The 24382-nt window shown below is 40.6% G+C and overlaps 1 protein-coding gene across 2 annotated transcripts in view; it reads right to left on the reverse strand.

The window, feature by feature from the left end:
• Window positions 1–24382, reverse strand: part of ADGRL3 (adhesion G protein-coupled receptor L3) — a 1148837-nt gene that overhangs the window by 463548 nt on the left and 660907 nt on the right. For both annotated transcript variants that reach the window (XM_082254905.1, XM_082254904.1), the window contains 2 exons: window positions 21247–21455; window positions 8765–8941 (listed from right to left, as the gene is read on the reverse strand). In XM_082254905.1, the coding sequence (XP_082111031.1) occupies window positions 8765–8941; window positions 21247–21455 (386 nt within the window). The remainder of the gene's footprint in view (window positions 1–8764; window positions 8942–21246; window positions 21456–24382) is intronic.

Consider the following 24382-nt stretch of genomic DNA (forward strand, 5'->3'; position numbering starts at 1 on the left):
TGCATAGTAAAGACTGTTTATCACATCTGCATAACTAGATTGCTAGCTCTTGAGACTACTGCTACTTTTCTGCACTGGGTTGATCTCTTTTGTATGTCCACCTGCTATTCTGTCATCTGCTACCATACAACATTGCTAAACCTTCCTGCATCCATCTGCTACTGTCTCACCTTCAAGTGTCTATCACCTACCACCTCCACTCAACCTATCCCTCAACCTTCATCATTGTGTTACCACATACATAAAGTCACTCTAGGAACCAGCTTGCTAATTGTGTGTATTTACTGGCTGAAATAAGACCTTCCACACATGATGAGTCATTGAGGTTGGGAATGGTATCTCAGCATATCTCTTACATGACTACTGACGTGGAACTATTTCTGCAGCTGAAAATCCACACCATATAAGAAACGCAGGAGCGTTACAGCCACCCTCCTAATCAAGCTCTTATGGACGGTGTTTGGGATGCTGGGGATACGGTTCCCACTTCCTCCAATGGATCTCCCCGCTTTACAGACTCTTACGTAAAGTATTCCAGCTACAAATCTAACTAGCACAAGAAACAAGGCAGGGTAGCCCCCTCTCCCCTTTATTAGTTTCCCTCTCCACAGAACCCCTTGCTCAACTCATCCATAACTCACATGATATTTTATGAGTCGAATTAGCCAGGCACCATCATATACTTAGTCTATTTACGGAGGATGACCCTTATACATTACATCACCGCACATCTCTACCCCAAACTTACTACTGCTACTAGGAACGTTTTCAGCTGTGTCTGGCTTAGAACTTAACAGCGCTCAGTGTGACCCTCTCTACACAAGATTTTTCCTCTTTACAATCATCTTTTTCTTTTCAACGGTCCACAGAATAAATTCCATATCTAGGAATTTCCCTTTCAGCCTCGTACACATCCTTATTCCGTGATAACAACCCCCTGATGCTAACCAAATTATCTAACCTTATGTCACAGTGTAAATGGATTTAGTGAAAGTGGGTGTGGCGCTGCTTATTTCGTTTTTAAAGCACTTTAAAGCACTTAAACATTAAGTGACTAAATGTAATGTGGTGATTCCTATAGTATAATGAAAATTCATACATTTACAAAAAATACAACCAAGTATATGCTTACTCCATTAGAAAGACTGTGCAATCAATCCAAACAAAATGTATATATACAAAGATGAAAAAGTGACAAGTGTCGTGTTAATAATGTGACAAATACTAATGGCAATGTTGAAAAAAAACTCCTAAAAATGACATGTGCTGAAAAATTATGATTGTGAGTCCATAAATTATTATCCAAATCTTGCAGTGTGTCAGTGGTCTCACACGTGCGCCCCCCCCCCCCCATGTTGACCTTACTCACCAGAAGCTTTTCCCCTTGTGGGGTGTATTCATGATCACAGCGCTATTCACATGCTCCAGTTCAAGGGCTGTCCTCCCCCTTTGCTCGTCTACCCCTCCAACACAGTCTGTCAAAACATTTAAGGGAAGTGCAACAAAGAGACCCCTCACTCATGACTTTCTGTGGTATAGACAAATTAAAGGGACACTGGAGAGAGGATAACAAGAAAATTAGGATATCACGCAATGAGACCAAATGGATTTATTTAATAAATACTCTCCAGCCCGAAGGCCTCAACATTGACATAGATCTTAACTGTTTTATTCCCAATGCTTAGAAATTGTTCTATAGCCCTCTTTTTCTCCAATATACACTTTTAATAATTTTTGTAGATAGTCAAATCTAAAATATCAATTTTTTTTTTTAGATTTAACTTTATCCATATATGTTTTTATTGGTCTTTTATACATTTTTCATATGTGCATCATATATGAGTTACTGTTTTTTGTATTTATTTCACACCAATTAATAGCCATTTCAATGTATGTTATATACAGAATTTGAATAACGGCATCATAATAACCGAGTGGCAATAGATAAAGATACCAGAAGTAAGGGGTTAATGGCAATATTGCACATTTGTATATATGGCCGCCAGCCCCGTGGTTCCCGTCGCCATAGCACCGGAGCATACATAAAATATGTCCGATGGCCATGTGTTCTGAACGTCATGTGACATGGGTTACCTAGATACTGGAATATATAAGGAGTTGGGAACATAGTAAATATGGCTGCCAATCACATGTCCGTGTAGCAAGATGGTGCAGCGCCTGAGGACATCAGTGTGGTGAAACGCGTAGGGAGGAGCTTCCAGCGTCGTTGCGTCACTTCCGGTCTGAAGCCGTGGAACGCAGACACGGTCCCGGATTTCCTGATTTTAAATGCTGCTTGTTTTTTACCCACAATGCAAGTGCAATATATGTGATTTTATTAAAAGAAAGGCTTAAAACTATATCACATTATGGGGCATGCCTGTTGTTATCTCCGCATGTGAGAGATCCAGAGGGGCAGACGAGCAAAGGGGAGGACAGTCCTGGATCCACAGCATGTGTACAGCCACAATAGCGCTGTGAATGAGAATACACAAGGGGAAAAGCTTCTGGTGAGTGAGGTCAACACTGAGGGAGAACGTGTGAACCTACCGACACACTGCAAGATTTGGATAATAATTTATGGACTCACAATCATAATTTTTCAGCACATGTCATTTTTAGGAGTTTCTTTCTGCATTCAACATTGCTACTTAGTATTTGTCACATTATTAACACAACACTTGTCATTTTTTCATCTTTATATATATACATTTTGTTTGGATTGATTGCACAGTCTTTCGAATAGAGTAAGCATATACTTGGTTGTATTTTTTGTAAATTTATGAATTTCCATTACATTATAGGAATCACCACATTATATTTAGTCACTTAATGCTTGGGTGTTTTAAAAACGAAATAAGCAGCGCCACACCCACTTTCACTAAATCCATTTATATTCCTGACTCTGCTCACAGTAGTCTTAGTGGGGGTAGCAGCTCAGTATTTTTTGTTCACCCCATACAGTGGTACGTAGCGTGGAATATATTTCCTTAATCTTACGTCACAGTGGTCTTCCTTACGTCTATCCTTGCAGTCAAATCACAGCAGTCGAAATTATGCTTCTTCCCAAGATTTCGTACCTCTTTCCCATGCTTCTAGTCTGTTTACCCCTACATTACCTATGAATACTACAACGCTCTTTTTTCCAATTCACCTGGGAACAGACTCACCCAAGATTACCCTGGGGCACTATCAATCTAAACAACGGAGAGACTTGGGGATACTTGATGTAATTAAATACTATAATTAAGCCCAACAAATCAAGTTCTATGCAAATACCAAAACCCCGTTTTGGGTCAGTATAGAGGCCGTGGAATGCAACCCATTTGATATAACCAATCTATTATGTATCCCACTGCATGCCTGCAGAGATTTAACCAACCCTATCACCTTGCACTGCCTCACTTTATGGGCCAACTCAAAACATGCATGGGACTCAGCTCACCCCATATCACTCTCCAATCGTTTCTGCGAAGCCCTAGGTTCCAGCTGGCTTATGAATCCCCCACCTCTTTCAAATATGGGGAGGTAGAGTTGGACCAAACACCCCCGGTTCAGGAAGCGCCAAAACTCTTGAATATTGCAAAAGTTTGGACCCAAACCATGAACCCTATTAAAGTCTATGGGACCCAAACTTGAAAAGTACCAATTTTGAAGGCTGACATACAAAATGATAAGGGCGCTGGGGGACTCCCCCCTGGGACATGTATCAATGCAAAAAAAAGTTTTTAAAAAATATCATTTTTGAAGGAGCAGTGATTTTAATGATTCCTAAAGTGAAACAATAAAAATGAAAAAATCCTTCAAATATTGTGCCTGGGGGGTCCCCTTAGTCTGCCTGTAAAGTGGCGCATCTGTAACATGTAAATAATCTGCTTTGTGGTGGTTGTATGGATCTGTGGGCAGGGGGCTTATCGGAATCTGGAAGCCCCCTTTAACAAGGGGGCCCCCAGATCCCGCTCCCCCCATGTGAATGAGTAGGGGTAAAATAGAAGCAACCCTTCACGACCGCATTGCCAAGTTCAAGAATCTGGCAAACTTGGATAGCTTGCTTCCTGCCAGCTGAGTTTGACTCCATTCTGCTTGAACCTTAGTGCTATGGTATTTGATTTATTTGATTGCATATAGGCACTTTTGCTTGAATTCATCTAAATAAGGAGCCTACTCATCCTTGTTCCGTGTTCTATTGTTCTAAAAAAGCTGCTGCGTCAGCTGATCTGCCTGTAATCTTTCTCAGCCTTCAATAAAGCCTTTTGAACAGAAAAGTCATGCTGGCATGTTAAAACTCTCCAGAACAACCTCACAATCATTGTTGGGCATTGGTGTTTTAAAACCCCTTATCCTTAAAAAGAAAAAAAAAACACAATCATTGGTGGTCAGTAGCATTTTAAAAGCCCACGCATCTATTGGTGGCCAGTAGCATTTCAAAACACACACACACCTTAAAAAAAAAATTACCCCAACATCATTGGTGGACAGTGGTACTTTAGGACCTCCACCTTCTCCTTCCTGCTGTGTTTATTCATACCATTCACAAGAGAAGAAGGGGAGCTTCTTATTTTGTGACTGGTCTGAATGATTATAAACACTACTAGTGTTTACAGTTGTGATGGTTATGACTGGTTCATGCGGATCAAAAGGTACAGAGAATTTAATTCTGTACATCACGACTGACCTGAGCTGTTCAATGACACAATCACAGCCATTCATAGGTGCACTGGGCATCAGAGTGCGTTTTTTAAAGTGATGTTTATGAATGGCCTTCTAGAAATAAACAGACAGTATCTCACAAAAGTGAGTACACCCCTCACATTTTTGTAAATATTTTATTATATCTTTTCATGTGACTGAAGAAATGACACTTTGCTACAATGTAAAGTAGTGAGTGTACAGCTTGTATAACAGTGTAAATTTGCTGTCCCTTCAAAATAACTCAACACACAGCTATTAATGTCTAAACCGCTGGCAACAAAAGTGAGTACACCCCCAAGTGACAATGTCCAAATTGGGCCCAATTAGCCATTTTCCCTCCCCAGTGCCATGTGACTTGATAGTGTTACAAGGTCTCAGGTGTGAATGGGGAGCAGTTGTGTTAAATTTGGTGTTATCGCTCTCTCTCTCTCTCATACTGGCCACTGGAAGTTCAACATGGCAAAGAACTCTCTGAGGATCTGAAAAAAAGATCCTGAGAGAGAGAGATACTCTGAGAACTCTCTGAGGATCTGAAAAAAAGAATTGCTGCTCTACATAAAGATGGTCTAGGCTATAAGAAGATTGCCAAGACCCTGAAACTGAGCTGCAGCACAGTGACCAAGACCATACAGTGGTTTAACAGGACAGGTTTCACTCAGAACAGGCCTCGCCATGGACAACCAAAGAGGTTGAGTGCACGTGCTCAGCGACATATCCAGAGGTTGTTTTTGAGAAATAGATGCATGAGTGCTGCCAGCATTGCTGCAGAGGTTGGGGGGGTGGGGGTTAAGCCTGTGAGTGCTCAGACCATACGCCGCACACTGCATCAATCTGGTCTGCATGGCTATCATCCCAGAAGGAAGCCTCTTCTAAAGATTATGCACAAGAAAGCCTGCGAACAGTTTGCTGAAGACTAAGGACATGGATTACTGGAGCCATGTCCTGTGGTCTGATGAGACCAAGATAAACCTATTTGGTTCAGATGGTGTCAAGCGTGTGTGGCAGCAACCAGGTGAGGAGTACATAGACAAGTGTGTCTTGCCTACAGTCAAGCATGGTGGTGGGAGCGTCATGGTCTGAGGCTGCATGAGTGCTGCCGGCACTGGGGTGCTACAGTTCATTGAGGGAGCCATGAATACCTACATGTACTGTGACCTACTGAAGCAGAGCATGATCCCCTGTCAGGAGACTAGCCAAAGGAGAGTTGCCCGTAAGGCCTGGCATGATGGGCAATTTCCAATATGGCCGCACTCGCACAAATGCGTGCACACGTATTGCGAACGCGCATTCACCAATGCTTGTCAGATCCTGGCGCCCTCTGGCCTTTAAAAGAGTGACTGCAGTACATGGGCATTGCTGACTAGTCTTCAGCTTCCTGTGTGTGTGTGCTTATGCTTCTGATCATCTGTTACCTACCCGGCCTGCCTTTGGAAACCTTGTCTCTCCCCCAGCTCTGACCTGGATAGCCCACGGATCTGCTCTTGTCTCTTGTCCTGTGTATGACTTTGGCTTGCCTGACCACGTCCCTGCTCTTCTGTCCGCTGACTACTGGCTTACCGACCTCGGCGTCCATCTCTGACTAAGTTTCCTGCTTCACCCTGTCTGCTGTAATTCGCCCTGGAGCCTACCTGAAGTACTCAGCCTGCTGTACCCACCTGCAGTACTTACCTGTTGCTCCAGCCTGCAATACCTATTTGCGGTATCCAGCTTACTGTACCTTCCACTACAACCTTTTTCCTGCTGTGTGCAGTCTGCACCATCATCAGCTCCACTGGGTCCTACTGCTCACCTCATCTGGTATAGTTACATAGTTACATAGTTACATAGTTAGTGAGGTTGAAAAAAGACATGAGTCCATCCAGTTCAACCTATGATGTGTGTGTGTGTTTATGGAGAGATCTCCACACCTGCATCTCTCATCCATGGCACAGCCGGAAATCCCTGCTTCCCTGGGCTTAATGTTCCCTGTTTCCACCTTCAGGGACACCAAGCACCTAGCCACAAGTAGAGCCCTCTCAGCATTTCCGCTTCAGGACCAGGTACATGACATCCCCTCTGTTCGGAGACTTGGCCGCAGGGCAGTATTCCAACATCATAACAGCCTCAAACACACCTCCAAGATGACCACTGCCTTGCTAAAGAAGCTGTGGGTAAAGGTGATGGACTGACCAAGCATGTCTCCAGACCTAAACCCTGTGGGGCATCCTCAAGTGGAAGGTGGAGGAGCGCAAGGTCTCTAACATCAACAATCTCTGTGATGTTGTCATGGAGGTTGGAAGAGGACTCCAGTGGCAACCTGTGAAGCTCTGGTGAACTCCATGCCCAAGAGGGTTAAGGCAGCGCTGGTGGCCACTCAAAATATTGACACTTTGGGCCCAATTTGGACATTGTCACTTAGGGGTGTACTCACTTTTGTTGCCAGTGGTTTAGACATTAATTGCTGTGTGTTGAGTTATTTTGTGGGGACAGCAAATTCACACTGTTATACAAGCTGTACACTCACTACTTTACATTGTAGCAAAGTTTAATTCCTTCAGTGTTGTCACAAGAAAAGATATAATAAAATATTTACAAAAATGTGAGGGGGTGTACTCACTTTTGTGAGATACTGTATATCTACCTTTTTTACAGTAATGAGGTGGTTAAAAACTAACCAGGGAAGATTTTAAGCAATAATAATGTGAATACTGCATGGATATAATGTTAAATGAACACTGAAGTACTTTAAGCCATGAATGACAATCAAAAACCAGCTGTAGAGTCTAAATGTGGACAAGCTAAAGACAGAAGTTTGTAATTTCTCATGCTAGAACAGTTAGCTCATTTTAATGTGGCACCATGTTTCACTAACACAACTGTTTCTGGTTATAAGCTAAAAGTGTACTAAAATGTGCAAAAATGTAATTGCACATTCACTATCAGTCCAGACCTTTAAGAATCTTACAATCCAAGGTCCCTATCTCACACGTACTTAATATGTAGACATACTAGGGTCAATTTATATATCAGCCAGCCAAGTATGGGAAGAAATTGGCGTACCGAAGGGAAACTCGTACAAGCACAGGAACTCAATGCAGGTAGTGTCTTGGTAGGGATTTGAACCAAGGACCCTAGTGCTGCAAGGCAGGAGTGCTAACCACGACAATTTAGTACTATATTAGTATCATTGTATGACTGAGAAACATTTATATTCAGAAATGGCATTTTATCTTTTAGTTCATTTGAACAGGATTCTGATTATTAGTTCCCTTTATTTATACAGTGCCAATATACCGCACAGCACAAATTAACACATGAAGGCCAATTTTGTTTAGAATGCATTTAACCTATCAGTAGGTTTTTAGAATGTGGAAGTAAATGAAAGCACCCAGAGAAAACCCATTTAAGCCTAGAATCCCAATGCTGCACATCAAATCCCACAGCACCCTTATGCTATTAGTATGTTTGTGGAGCAAATTTCTGTTATAATTTATAATATGGCTATATTAACACTAATATGCAGCAAATGTTGATGCATGCCGTTAAAGTGATTCTAAACTTTAAAGGATTTCCACCTTGATGCATTCTCTGCATTAAGATAAAAAAAAAAAAAAAACTCTCATTGTCTGCCCCCCCCCCCCCCCAAAAACTTACCTGACTTCTCAATTGATCCAGCGCTGTGCCCGCCTGCAGCCCTTCTCTCCCCTCTTCCTTCTCTCACAGGGTTTGCTGAGAGCAGCAGGACTCATTGGAATTGGAGGGAGGGAGGGGACGAGGGACAAGCCACACTGTTTCTATGGATGTACAAATCAGGTGTGCGCCTGCACATTGTGTCCCCATAGCAAGCAGCATGCTATGGGTGCACACACAGAAAAGGAGGAGTGGAGAGAGTCAAGGGGGACTCTAGAAGAGGAAGTGAGGGACTTCTCTGTGCAATATCCTTACACAGAGCAGGTAAGTATAAATCTGTTTATTATTTTAATTAAAAAGTGTAGATCTTACAACTGCTTTAACACTGTATATTCTAATGTGACCTAATGTTGAAGTTGTACGTGTATATTGTATGTGGTGGATTTATCTCACACTAACTTACCTTAACTGCAACATGAGCCATAAGAACAGCAAAGTTTGTTAGATGATTACATGAGCACTTTGTATGCGTCTTATTTGTTGTCATAAGTCTACAGCCTTGTGTTGACCAGTGTCCTGAAAAATTAGTTTTTGAGTAACTCCAGAATGAGCAGTTAGGGTTGAAATAGTCATCTGATTGCTGCAAACAGAAACAAAAACACATTTTACACATACCCAGCATAAAATAAAACAATAATTAGCTTTAACGAATGAAATGCAAACTTATTATATACTGTAAATAGGCCCATTCTGTTATTTCAAAATGGTAAAAAGATTAATATAACCGTACATTTATTTTAAATGTCCATGTCTGGTTCTAATACACAGTAAGGTTGATGTGCTACACAAGAAGAAGCCATTCACTGTATTATACTAAGTATATATGTGTTTTGCTTACTAAGGGTGCAAGGGGAATCCCAAAAATAAGATTTTCTTATTGCACTGCCTCAATATTAGTAGGATTAAAGATCATAGAGGGTTCTCAAGTATGAATGTTCAGCACCTGGCAGAGGCCTGAAGTGTGAGAAAAGAGCAGCAGCACTGCCAGAGCAAGCCAACGAGCTGAAGGAAGCATTTCTGCTGCTATATAGCATTGAGAGAGGAATGCTAAACACCCCATACAGGTGCGAGGCTCAGTCCTTCTTTAGTGTCCTGCGTCTAGGGCAAGTCTAATGCCAGCAATAACAGGCAGCGCCTGAAACATATAGTCAATGAGTTTATGGGATCAAGGATGGATGTTCACATGCTCAAAATGGATGACCCCCTTGACTACGGGATAAAGATGATGGACCACTGGCCAATTAAACTACTGGCCCTGCAGCCATAGTGCTTTCAGAGTGTGTATTTAGCACAGCAGGCAGCTTTGTGACAGAAAAAAAAACCTGCCTTTTCCAAGACATAGATGACTGGCTCACCTTTGTAAAAATGAACCAGTCCTGGGTCAATGATAAGTATCAAGTCCCTTCTGCTGATGCTAAGGATTACATTTTGGTTTTGATTCAGGCCCTGCCAACATTATAAAGTACCACCTAAGCATCTCCTTCCAATGCTGCAGATCTGTAAAAAATACCATCTCTTGCCACCATGACCACATTCTATCTCTATTAACAGCTTCTTCAATCACTCCTGTCCTGACACCATAACCATCCCCTGCCACCACTACCATCTTGCCTTCCTCTACACAGCTGCAGTCCATTGTTACTACATTTTTTAAAGGCACCACAGCAAATGTTTCATAGCTGTTAGCAGGTTGTAAAATTGTGTTTGATATTCATATCTGTTTCAGGATTACAGTATTTTCCCACTAAAAATACACAACACTCAATGTTTCTTGTTGCACTGAATGTTTCCTGTTGCCGTTGTTTCTCAGTTTTAAAACTTTTTCTGCAGGGTTAACCCTGCATTGCTTATTAAAGTTTATGTTGCAAAATGGTGAACTAAAACAGCAGTTAATCATTTCATATGCTGCTATTTGTAGGAATTTTCTCATTTTTTGGTTTCATGCTAAATAATGCAGTTTGTCTTGTTCTTTATGACATATTTTATACAATGTTTCAGTCAAGAATATCCCTTGATAAAAAAAAAAAAAACCCTTAAACTGTGCAGGAAATCTGTAAAAAAAAGGTGTTTTCTGTCTCAGAAAAAATACAGAATAATTCAATTTTTCTAGGTGAAAGCTTCCCATTCTCCCACTCTAAAACCGTATCCTATTAACAAGGGTGACATTCTGTGTGGCAAACCTGTTCTACTTTTTCTGTATCAGAAAAAATACAGTGTATTCTACACTTTCTGGATGAAATCTACCTGCTTTCTTATTAAATTTGTACATTTCATTTTTTTCTTCTCTCTCAGAATAAATACATTGCAATGTAGAGTGTACAGACATAATTTACCCACTCTCTTCCTTTGAAATTGCATTCTAGCAAAAAAAGGAGTGCATACTCCTGCGGCAAATCTGTACTATTTTTGACTTCAGTATCAGGAAAAAACCCAATGTAATTGTTTTTTACCAAATGAAATTGCTTGCTCTTTCCTTCTATCAAAAATAATTCAAATCTGTGCTGCAAATCTGTCCAATTTTTATCTTAGTCTCAGAAATAAAAAAATAAACACATATTTTTGTTATTTTCACATTAAATCTGCTTTCTATGAAATTGTATCCTAGCTCTAACAAAAGACATTTTTTTTTTTTCAAGTGAAATTTGCTTGCCATTTGCTTCTAACGTTGCATCTTAGCAAAAAAAAAGAAGTACACACTTTCCAGACGAATTTGTCCTTTTATTCACTAAGATTTAGCTTCATAGCAAACCCTGCCTAGCTTCTCCCTCTTCCATTGCAGCTTAGTAAAAAAGCTCATGTGTTATGCAGCATGTCAATTCAATATTTATGGCTCTTGATTCATAATAAAAAGAAATGTTCACAATAAAAGCTACTTGACCATCTCCTCTAGCACAATGGTCTCCAAACTGCAGCCCTTTGCTTGCCTTTATCTGGCCCTTGAGGCATTATTCCTTCAATGGACACCAACAATGGGGCATAATTCTTACCACTGACAACAAAAATAGAGCACTATTCCTCCCCGGGATACCAACTACTGTATTTCTCTCACCAATACTAAAGATTGGGCATTGTTTACTCCCACTGGGCACAGTCCGGCCCCTCTAAAGCCTGAAAGACAGTAAACGAGCCCCTTCTTTAGAAGGTTTGGGGACCCCTGCTCTAGCATAGTAGCCCAGTAAAACAGCCTAAAAATTGTGCAGTGATTCTATACAATATTTATGTCTGCTGTCTTAGAAATTACACACTTTTGTTACTTCTTGATACATTGCTTCCCAGTGACCAAATAAGCTGCTTACATACTCTCCAGCCAATGTCCTAAATGTCTGGCTATCTGCAGCATAGTACTGTGATTTTTAATTTGGCAGAACAACTGCCTTATCTTTGGAATGTGGGTTTGAGGTGTCTTGGTACACTCTGTTGACATGTCTTTAAACGTTGTACACAATATAGAGTCCTATTGAAATAAAGAAAAACTATTCTATGAAACAGTTTTGTGTCTGTTTTGCGATTAGTACAAAATTGATGGCTTTAGTTTTTTCTTTTTTTTTAAAGTTTATACTTTTCAGCAGACTTTAGATCTGTTGTATCTATTGCTTCCAGTGCTCAATTCTGGCCTACTACTGCTACAAAAAAAAAACCCTGTTGTCTTGCCAAAATTACCTAATAAAGATTTTTTTTAGCACAAATTAGTCATATTGGTTTGCTGCTGTTTGTAAGCCAAGGAATAATATTAAAGTAAACAAAATTTCTACACGTAAAATGTATGTGATGCCAGAATACTGTGTCACTGATGCTGTCCCAGAGAATCATAATGTTCTGTAGCACCAAGTACAGCTTTAACTCTTTTGCTGACAGAGGCATTTTTGCATTTTTTGCTGGATGTTACATAGTTAGGTTGAAAAAAGACACAAGTCCATCTGGCTCAACCAATAAAAAACCAAACAAAAAAAAACAGTAAAGAAAACCCAACCATACAATCCCATATACACAATCCTATACCCGCAGTTGATCCAGAGGAAGGCGGAAAAACCCCAGCAAAGCATGATCCAATTTGCTACAGCAGGGGAAAAAAATTCTTCCTGATCCCAAAAAATGTTTAAAAAATAATTTTAGGACTGAAGATTTAAAAGCTCCAAACATTTAATATTTTCTGAAAGCAGACATCTAAAAGATGAGGTTACACTGAGTAAATAGATACCCAATTAGTTAAGGCTTATATAACTGCATGTGCCTGTGAAATAGCAACAAACTTTGGTACCTTATATTTTGCATATGCGACACTTAAAAAGCCATACTGGTGTTTTGTTTAGAGTTATAATGGGCCTACAAATATTGCTCTCACGCCTTCATGTGCTGCAGTTACTAATGTGTATTAACTGTCATATGACCTCCAGGGCTTTAAGTGGGGATATCTGAATGATGCCTGCAGCTGCATTTTTTTCAGCCGGCAATTCCCTTCACCATAAGAACAATCATAGTGGCTGTTCAGCCGCTTGATTGTTCTTACAGGTGGTGGGAGGAGGCACCCCCCTCCCGCCCCCTTCCAGTGCTTCTACCGGCTTGTCCGTGTGATCAGCAAGCCAGAGAAGGAATCGGCCGCCGGCGGAAGTACACCGTAGAGACTGCGGAGAACCAAATGGTCCCCGGCAGTCTCTATGACTCTTGGAGGCTCAAGCGCGACGTGATAAAGTCACGCCCGGCCTGGCAGTTGTCAATGCTGCCGTGATCTCGGCTGGATAGCTGACATCTGTTGTTTTTTTTTAATTTTAGGTTTTCCAGCCTGTAGGAGAGATCTGAGATCTTACTGACCCCAGATCTCCCCATAAAGAGGACCTGTCAAGCACTTTTCCTATTACAAGGGATGTTTACATTCCTTGTAATAGGAATAAAAGTGATCAAAAAAACGAATAAAACGGAAAGTGTAAAAATAAAAAAATAAAAATAAAATAAACAATAAAAAAAATTGAAAGTGCCCCGTCCCCGTGTGCTCGCACGCAGAAGCGAATGCATGTGTGCGTCGCGGCCACATATGTAAACAGCGTTCAATCCATACATGTGAGGCATCACCGCGAACATTGGAGCAAGAGCAACAATTCTAGTCCAAAAACTCTACTGTAATTCTAAACTGGTAACCTGTAAGACTTTTTAAACTGTTGCCTATAGAGATTTTTAAGTACTGAATTTTGGTGTCATTCCATTATTGTGCGCAATTTTAAAGCGTGAACATGTTAGGTATCTATTTTACATCATCTTTCACATTATACAAAAAATTGTGCTAACTTTACTGTTTTTTTTTTTTTTTAATTCATAAAACTTTTTTTTTCCACAAAAAGTTGCAATGACTGCCATTTTATTCCTTAGGGTCTCTGCTATGAAAAATTCTAGCAAAAAAATGATGATTTTTACATGTAGGAGCGGAGTGCCAGAAATGGCCCGATATGGAAGTGGTTAACATCAACTTTTTCATGTGTAATTGCCCCAGGCATATGTATTTACTTTCAAATTTGCGTGTGTGTGGGGGGGCTCAAACATTTTTTGTGGAAGTTTTGGATGCCTGGACAAATGAGACTAAACAAATGACAGCAAAAGTTTCCTGTTGTGGCGTCTGGTGTGGAGTCTATGCTCACTTCCCCAACCCAGCAAATACAACTGCATGCCAGCCATGCTCAGCTCTAGGGGCAAGTTGAGGAACACAGTAAGTAATCATCAACTGCTCTACCCATATAAAGCTGGTGCAATAGAGGTTCTCCTCAGGAGCCTTCAATATAGCCTGATTGCAGACTTGAAACATCAACAATTAGCCTAAACATAAACCTAAAATGTGGAATGAGCCGACTTTTCATAAAGTTGCTTTTTTAACCACTTGCCTACCAGACCAATTCTGACACTTCTCTCATATATGAATAAACTAAGGTACATAGTTATGGAACATAGGGTGAATACCTGGATTGAAAACTGGCTTCAGGGGTGAGTCCAAAGGGTGGTGATAAATGGGGAGTACTCGGAATGGTCTGGTGTGGAAAGTGGGGTCCTGGGACCAATCCTGTTTAATTTATTCATACATGATCTAGATGTTGGGATAACCAGCTCAATCTCAGTATTTGCAGATGATACAAAGCTAAACAGGGCAATAACTTATACGCAGGATGTGGAAACCTTACAAGAAGACCTGAACAAAATAATGGGGTGGGCAACTACATGGCAAATGAGGTTTAATGTTGAAAAATGTAAAGTAATGTGTTTGGGTGCCAAAAATATAAACGCAAGGGGTGAACCTTTGGGGGAATCTAGGATGGAAAGGACCTAAGGGTCCTAGTAGATAACAAGCTCAGCAATGGCATGCAATGGCAAGTTGCTGGAAGCAAAGCCAACAGAATACTGGGATGTATAAAAAAGGGGATTCACTCCAGAGATAAAACAATAATTCTCCCACTCTACAAGACTCTGGCCTGGCCGCATCTGGAGTATGCTGTCCAGTTCTGGGCACCGGTCCTCAGAAAGGATGTGCTGGAACTGGAGAGAGCCCAGAGAAGGGCAACAAAGTTAATAAAGGGAATGGAGGACTTCAACTATGAGGAAAGACTACAAGCACTGAACCTATTCTCTCTGGAGAGGAGACGCTTGAGAGGGGATATGATATCAATGTACAAATACCATACTGACTACCCTAGCATAATGAACAAACTTTTCAGCGAGTGGAAGTTTAAAAAGACACGCGGCCCTTCACTATAATTAGAAGAGAAGCGGTTTAACCTTAAAATGCGTAAAGGGTTCTTTACTGTCACAGCGGTAAGGATGTGGAATACTCTTCCACAAGCAGTGGTATCAGCAGGGAGCATCAATAGTTTAAAAAAACTATTAGATGGGCACCTTAACAACCACAACATACAGGAATATACAATATACAATTGACATAAACACCTATACACACACATACATCATAGGTTGTACTGATTAACTGGTGCCTTTTTTCAACCTCACTAACTATGTAAAAAATCTGTGTTTTTTTTTTTGCTAGAAGACTACTTAGAATCCCCAAACATTATATATATATATATATATATATATATATATATATATATATATATATACTTTTTAACAGAGGCCTTAGGGGAAAAAATTGTGGTCATTGCAATTTTTTGTCACACGGTTTATGCGCAGCGGTTTTTCAAACCTCCTCTATGCAGTGGTTTTGCACAGGACAGCCCAGAGACTCCTCTTTTTGGGTCCCTAGTTGGAGCTCCTGCCCCCTCCCTCCTGTTGATTTCCCCACACAGCAAGCAGCTTGCTATGGGGGCACCAGAGCCGAGCTGTAGCTCCATGTATCCATTCAGACACAGAGCTGCCATTTGGCCCCGCCCCCTCTCTTTCCTGATTGGCTAACTGAGTTTGATTGACAGCAGCAGGAGCCAAAGACGCGGCTGCTGTGTCTAAGCCAATCAGGAGACAGAGTCCTGGATGGCTGAGGCACTTGTGGACATCGCTGGATAGAGAGTAGGTTTGAGGTAAGTATTAGGGGGGCTGAGGGGAGCTACTGCACACAGAAGGCTTTTTATCTTAACCATAGAATGCATTAAGATAAAAAACCTTCTGCCTTTAGAAACCTATTTATTAACCACTTCAATACTGGGCACTTTTCCCCCTTCCGCCCAGGCCAATTTATAGCTTTTAGCGCTGTTGCATTTTGAATGACAATTGTGCGGTCATGCAACACTGTACCTAAACCAAATTTATATCATTTTTTCCCCACAAATAGAGCTTTCTTTTGGTGGTATTTGATCACCGCAAGGTTTTTCTTTTTTGCTAAAAAAATACCAAAAGGCTTGAAAAAAAAAAACATTTTTTTGTTTGTTATAAAATTTTGTAAATAGATACATTTTTTCCTGCACTGATGAGCACTGTTGAGGCTGCACTGACAGGCACTGATGAGGAGGCATTGATAGGGTGGCACTAATATGCGGCACTGATAGGCAGCACTGATATGCAGCACTGATGGGCACTGATATGTGGCACTGATATGTGGCACTGATAGGTAGCACTAATATGCAGCATTGGTGGGCACTGATATGCAGCACTGGTGGGCACTGATAGGTGGCACTAATGGGCACTGATAGGCAGCCCTGATCGTCACTGATGGGCGTCACTGATGGGCACTGATAGGCAGCACTGGTGGGCAATAATGGACACTGGTGGGCGGCACTTATAGATGGCAATGATGGGCACTGGTGGGCAGCACTAATGGGGAGGGCACTGGCAGGCAGCACTGATGGGGAGGACTTTGGCAGGCTCCCTGAGCCCTGATTGCCATCCCTGGTGGCCATGGTGGGCATCCCTGGGGTCATGGGTGGGCATCCCTGATGGCTCTAGTGGCCCCCCCCCCAAAGGTCTGCACTGGTAATCAATGCTCTGATTATCAGTGCATACCCCCCCGTCAGGAGAGCCTCAGATCTGCTCTCCTCTACTCGTGCCTGTCAGGCACCTACTGAAGAAAGCCGATCAACGGCACTTCCTATTTACTATGTGACCAGCTGTGATTGGACACAGCGTGTCACATGGTAAAGAGCCTACGTCAGAGTGACACACCACAGCACTGCAGTGACACAACACAACCATCATATGAAGGCGTGTCAGGATAATACAACCACCTTCCCGCCGTCAATTCCCTATAGGGCGGACAGGAAGTGGTTATGTAAAAAAAAAAAATGCTGAATGCTGGTTTTTCATAATCTCCATAGGCGTTGCTTTAAAATATCTCCCAGTTACCAGTTTAGATTTACAGAGGAGGTCTAGTGCTAGAATGATTGCTCTTGCTCTGATGTTTGTGGCGATACTTCACATGTGTGGTTTTAACGCATGCATTGTTTTAATTATTTTTATTTTATTCCATTTTTTTATTTTTACACTGTCTCTTTAATTTGTTTTTTAATCACTTTTAATTGCTATCGCAAGAAATGTAACCATTCCTTGCGATACCAATACAGCATGACATGTCTTTTCTATGGAGAGTCCTGGGGTCTATAAGACCTCAAATCTCTCCTCTACCTTTAACAACAAAAGATCAAAAAAAAAAAATGTGATCTTTTCCTTTAACAAAAAAAAAAAAAAACATGTTTACATGCCGAAGGAACCAGAATAGACGTCATGATGTTGCTTCAGTCCTCTGAGGTAATAGAGATGAGCAGAGACCATCTTGCCTTCACTCATCTCTATTGCAAGCCACCGGCGCCGCCAGATGGGTCCCAGGCTTCACCGATCGCCAGGTAAGCCCCAGAACCACCGGAAATCAGTGGGAGGGCACCCCTACTGCTTCTGCTGCTAAAAGTAATCCAGTGGCAAATTCGCCACTCAGACCACTTTTATCTTGTAGAGAATCAATGGCTGTAAAAAACAATACCGGGGTTATGGTATATTGCTGCAGCCATAACCCAGGTATTTCAATTGCCCACCAGGACGTCTATGGCCCAATATTCCTAATGGTTTTGAACTTTACTGTAAGACACGGATTCCATGGCCATGCAAATTACCAGTACTGAAAACCATTGAGGTGTATTAATTGTAGACTTGTAGGGGAAGTATAGATTTAAAAACACTATCTATTTTAAAAAGACAACCGCATAGCTTATTCGGGCTTTTTAGGTTCCTATTTAATCACCTTTCCTTAATCTGACTAGTTATATGGTTGAATAATTAGTAGCTGGATATTAATTACTCAAAACTACAGAAAAGAAGCTTTTCATTCTCAGTGTTCACATCAAAACACTGCAAATTAGATTTTTTGAGTAATGGCAAATGAGGGCTTTTTATGACAGGCCTTTATTAAACTGAGACTTGTCTCACAAAAACTCTACACTAAACTTATGTTGACACTGAATAAATGCAAAAATCTAAAACGTATGACCTTTGCAGCATGCTAACCAGCGTGAAATCAATGCAGAGAAACCTTGTGTGTGCCTTTACCCTACATGGTCTTGAATAATCACACAAGCAGTTATTTTTACTTGAACAACATTGGATCTACATTTTCTGAACTTTGGCCTTAATGCAGATTATCACAATCAAATTAGCATGGTGAGGAAAGAACCATGTAAGAAAATGCTTGTGCTGATTTCTTATCTTGATCAAAGGCATAAATATAGGCATAGCAGCCTACAAGGCTGCAAAAAGGGGTCTGGGGCTTGGGGGTCTGACAGAGTCCATCTTTCTTGTGTAAAGCAGTTTATATTCTTTGATTTCTTGCTGAAGATTTTAATCAGCTGGCAGGACCTACATTACATTACCACACTAAAGAGAAGGTATTTACTCCCCAAATAACCCACAAAAGAGCCTTGGTGGAGGTATGCTGATCTGCTTGGGAGGAATGAATACATTGCATATATTGTGCTGTGGAAAAGGGAAATAGATACACTAAATATTCTGGTGGTTGGGACCTGCTGTTATGAGGGCAGATATTTAGCTTGGGAGCAAATATAGTACTGGAGAGAAAATGCATTGCTGGGTAGGACGTATTTCTGGGGGCAGCCATACCAATGGTGTAGACATGCATTGCTGGGGAGGATATAGGATTGCTGGAGTCAGGCAAACTACTGGTGAAGGGGAGAGGAATATATTTTTGGAGGGGCCATACTACTGAGGTGAATGTACAGGTATATTGTTAAGTAGGGGATATATTGCAGGAGGACATATATTGCTTTAGAAGCCACATTGTGAGGACAGAAATATAATGCTGGGTGGGAAAATATGTTGCTGGAAAGTGACACGCTATTAGGGTGGACATGTATTGATGTCGGGACCCATAGTGCTGGGATAGAATTGTATTGCTGTTTTTAGTGAAATAAATTATAGGCGTAAGCCATATTAATGGATTGAAAATGCTAGGTAGGAGGATATATTGTTGGTGGCAGCTATAGTGGTGCGATGGTCGTATATTGTTGGGTGGAGCAGGGATACAGTATATTGTTTTTTGGAGGGGGTGTGTGTGACAAAATTTTCATTGTTTGTAACAAATTACAGTTTAGCCTTCAGATTTCTAGCCATTCTAGCAGGTTAGAAAAGAAGAGATAATCTGGGCTCCTAGAACAGGTCAGTGACACCTGGTTCCAGAGGGGTAATAATCCTTAAACCTTATAAAAAAATGGGTAAAAACCCACGCTAAAATTACATGATCATAAATAGATAAAACAAGCTGCCAGATAAATATAATATTGACAATATTATAATAAATTTAGTAAAGTTCATAAAACGGCGCTAAAAAATCCCTGAGGAAAAAATCCTCAACAGCTTTAGTGCAATTAGACACCAGTCACCAAGGTGAGTAATTCTAACTCCTTACCAGAGGGTAAAATTCATGAAGCCAAACAGAAAAATTCTCTGACCACGATCAACTAAGCTGTACATCCACAGTTCCCTCAAGGATGAGAAGCAGAAGATAATTAAGATCCAGCAAAAAGGAAATAAACTCATAGTGTAGTATTGATGTACAATATGAAATCACATGCCCAGGGTCAGTGGACAATAAAGGGTAAAACAGACTAACACCAGAAAATCGTGCAGAAAACACTCGGCACCATAGTGAGTCTGACTACTGCTTACCAGAAGATCAAGATGTATAGGCAATAGATCAGTAGACTCCTGACAGGCTAATTCTCCTCACGTGAAGCCGATCTGACTAATAGGTATATGTGTGGTAAGATGATCCAACCAATTTCCTCCAGCAGGGTTAGTCAGTCCATCCCCAAGAAAATAAATACTCTCATAGTGTAGTAAGTTGATAACAGCGATGAAAGTTTATTTAAAAACTACTTAAAAACCATGAAGGATAAAATCAGTGTACACTCAAAAGTTGAAGTCCACGGTTTTCAGCGTGTTCTAAAAGGTGACCTTTTCACTGCAGCATAGACACTCTGAGAACCGCAGACTTCAACTTTACCACACATATACCTATTAGTCAGATCGGCTTCACGTGAGGAGAATTAGCCTGTCAGGAGTCTACTGATCTATTGCCTATACATCTTGGTCTTCTGGTAAGCAGTAGTCAGACTCACTATGTTTCCTGCACGATTCTCTGGTGTTGGTCTGTTTTACCCTTTATTGTCCACTGACTCTGGACATGTGATTTCATATTGTACATCAATAATACACTATGAGTTTAATTCCTTTTTTCTGGATTATCTTCTGCTTCTCAACCTTGAGGGAACTGTGAATGTACAGCTGAGTTGATCATTTTACTGTTTGGCTTCATGAATTTGTATCCTTTGGTAAGGAGTTAGAATTACTCACCTTGGTGACTGGTGTCTAATGGCACTTTTCCACTGCAAGTACCGGCTCGGCTCTTCTCGGACCTGCTTGGCCCGGTTTGCTTTTCCACTGCTGGTACCGCATGGTACGGTGTTGGAACAGTTCGGTACGGTACGGTATGGTTTGCTTTTCCACTAAAGTAGTACTAAAGTTAAGTGGGTGGGATAACAACGATTCTCTGACCAATCAGTGGCTAGTAGTGACTGCATGCAAAGGATTGTGGGATATGGTACCGGTATGGTACCTCTTGGAACCACAATCGAGGTGGTACTGTTTTTGAGAGCCGTACCACTCGGTTCCATGCAGTGGAAAAGCGCCGCCGTACTGTACCGTACCGAACCGTTCCTACACCGTACCATGCGATACCAGCAGTGGAAAAGCACAAAAGCGAGCCGAACCGTTCGGTTCCATGCAGTGGAAAAGCGTCATAATTGCACTGAAGCTGTTGAGGACTTCTTCCCCTGGGATTTTTTAGCGCCGCTTTATGAACCATGTAAAAAATCCCAAAAGAGTATAAAGCTCAATAGTAAATCAAATAATAAGTGCCAAGTATAAACTGATCATTTAGGTACATTGCATAAGTTCACTTACCTCTATATGTTTTACAGTAAACATCACTGGATCAGTTAAGTAGACTTTACTACTCGATTCCTTGTAGACTGCTGCAGTAATCACAGGAGAATTTACAACAACTGTGTGATTTGTGGTCAAAGCTTCTATTTCTAATTTTATGCTGGCATTCTCCGTGGACAAGTAGCGGCCCAGGTTATTGTACAAGACAAATGCAACTCTAATCTCACCTAAAATGCACAAGGCAGAAAGAAAATCAGTTTGAATAAATATTGATCAGTAATGTATTATTGGCACCAGTAAAAAAAAAAAAAAGGAAATCCATTTTTTGTATGTGAAATTCTAGAGACTCGATTCAAGTTTTAGTCATATTTGATAGAATATTTGAAAAAACATTTAATGTGTGCAGTAATGGATTTCATTTAAAATAGTTTGTTGCCTGAGAATTGGGAACACTTGAAGATGTGTGTAGATCACTTTCCAAATTTCTCCATGTAGTTGTACAGATTTGAGTTTCACATTTGCAACACGCTTGTAGTAGCAGCTTTGAAAATATGTCTCTGCCAGGGAATAGTCTACAGTGAATAGGAACTGTTTAGTAGTAAGCATTCCTATGAAATTATTGTAGATAGACAGGAGTGCAGGCCAAAAAACAGCCAAAGTATATATTGAGAAATACAATGCAATACCATGGCTGTAAAAATAGAGAGATCAGTAACACTAAGCTACAACTAAGGATGACAAAAGGAGAACACACGTACTTTATCAGCTTTTTTTACCATGTGCTTTAGCAAGCTATGGAGCCTGCTTTTAGTGGAGAACAAATATCATTATCCACTCTCCTCTGGCCCACAATGTTTTTCCACACTGCAGCCTGCAATTTACATCCCATGCATAATATGGCTGAAGGGTGGAGCCTGTATTCTCTAATGATGTTATCTCTGAATAACGCTGCATTGAAAATGTTATAATTGGAGCAGAAGCCAAACACGCGCTTTTAAACTTTTTTTTACATATTCATTTGGCTTTTGCTTTGTAGTCCAGAGGCAAGCAGTGCGCAGTGCATATTTCTAAAGCCCACTGCTGTGCTTTATTATTATGTGATCTGGTTCCTTGTAAAATATAGCATGGACTATGAGAAACCAGAATCACCCTCATCTAAGCCTAAATTACATTAAGATAGATTATCATCTTTCCACAACATTTTTCCAAATTAAGTTTTGTTGGAAAAAATATATATATATTGATGTTAGACCCAGAACCTCACAATTTATTTCTAAAGTCAATGTACTAAATGCTGCACTTTTTTTTTGAAGACAAAAACATGAGGCCTGCCTTTACATAACACTTCTTTTTAAGACCTTGGCATAACTACTCACACCCACAGTCAGTGTAAACACAGAGTTTACTGAGAGTCAGGCTAATGCTCACGATACAGAAATTTAAAAAATGCCAACTTAATTTATAAATGTTTTTGGTGGTTGGCAGGCCCTCCATAGTGCCTAAGATGCACTACAAGCTTCAAACACTTAGCAAAAGCTAATCGGCAGAGGTGGTGTGATTTGCCACAACTCCACATAAAAGCAAAGTTTTGCAGTGATGACAGCCCTTTTTTTTGGGTTGCAGGGGGAGACACAAGAAAGAATAACAACATACTACTTAATAGAGCTGCGCTTTGTTAATGTGAGTTTTAGTTTTTTTTTTTGAATTATTGGTCTATCACAAATACCTTAGTAAAATAAGAAGTAGAATTATTACATGTTGGAGTGTTGGCTTTTCTTATTTATTGGATATAATCAGCAACAGTTTGCTTAAATATGGACTTCTTGGAGAAAACAACTAAAAAAGAACATAGCTCATGAGTTTTTGGCGTTTCCACTAGTAAAATGTTTGCTATGTCTCCACTGGTCTCCTGATTCTGATAGAAAACTAAATCAGAGACACCTAAGTGTAGTAGTTGCAAGTTTTAAAAAAAAAGGTGTTCTGGAATGTTGCCAATTATAGAAATGGTTAAACCAACTAAAATTTCTTTTAGAAATTTGTATAAATATAGTCATTAGATTAGCTAATGTATAAAAATCAGTTTAATATTTTACATACTGTATGCCTAAAGCAATGGACTGAGAAAGAAAAATGCAGTGCTCAGCTTTCTTATGAGAAAGCCTAGCATACGGTCTGATCTATATGTGACAATACAAAAGAACAGCGCAAAATGGTTGTGATTGGCATAAAATATGGTGAATCACCAAAAACCATAAATGGACAAATATAAATATGAATATATGAGACAGATATCCTAAAACCCTGTGCAATGAATATCAATACAAGAACAGTATCATACACCCTGTGCGGTGAATACAAAAGTCCATAAAAATAATAATAACAGTCAATCAAAAATGCATAAAATCCAAAATGCATAAAAATCCAAAGTGCTTCAGCAAGTAGCCAGTGAAAGATAGTCCACAAAAGGTGCTCAAGTGCTGGAAATTCTGTGCAAAATCATGCTGCCATGGTGTGGTGACAAATAGTGACTTTCCTCTCCCCCAGGATATTACACTTACCGGACAAAATGGACCCCTAGACAATATTGTGTAAGGGTCACACAGGCTTAGTCCAGTAAGGAATCCACGCAATTATCCTTTTCCCTGAAGTTCATTGACAGACGCAGCTCCATATCTTCTCAGACCATTGGGTTATGCTCCTTCAATCAGAAATAGGCAGGAAAAAGCTTTACCACGCCTATGGGGGCTGTCCCTGCAGGAATAACCCCACACACTCTGCTACAGCAGCCAGTTTTGTTGCATGAAGTGTTTAGAAGACAAAACAACCCCATTCACTCAGAAGCAGGGGTGGATGCTGCGTCTGTCGAACTTCAGAGAAAAGGATTTTAGGGTAAGTACTAAAATCCTGTTTTCTCTATTGTTCATCGACAGACGCAGGTCCATATCTGATTAGACCATTGGGATGTCCCAAAGCAGTATTAATATGAGGGGTGGGAACACAACGCAAAGAAGAATGTAACTCCCCAAAGGCTAAACATTGCCAACCAGGTAAGATGGAGCTCAACCAGGAAGAACTGAAGCTCACCTTGTAAAAAAACATACACCCTCAAAGAGAACAATAAAAGATTTTTTTGTAAACAGCAGCCTGCAAAACC

Source organism: Pelophylax lessonae (assembly GCF_965119305.1).
Source record: "Pelophylax lessonae genome assembly, chromosome: 1".
In the NCBI taxonomy this organism is placed as follows: Eukaryota; Metazoa; Chordata; class Amphibia; order Anura; family Ranidae; genus Pelophylax; species Pelophylax lessonae.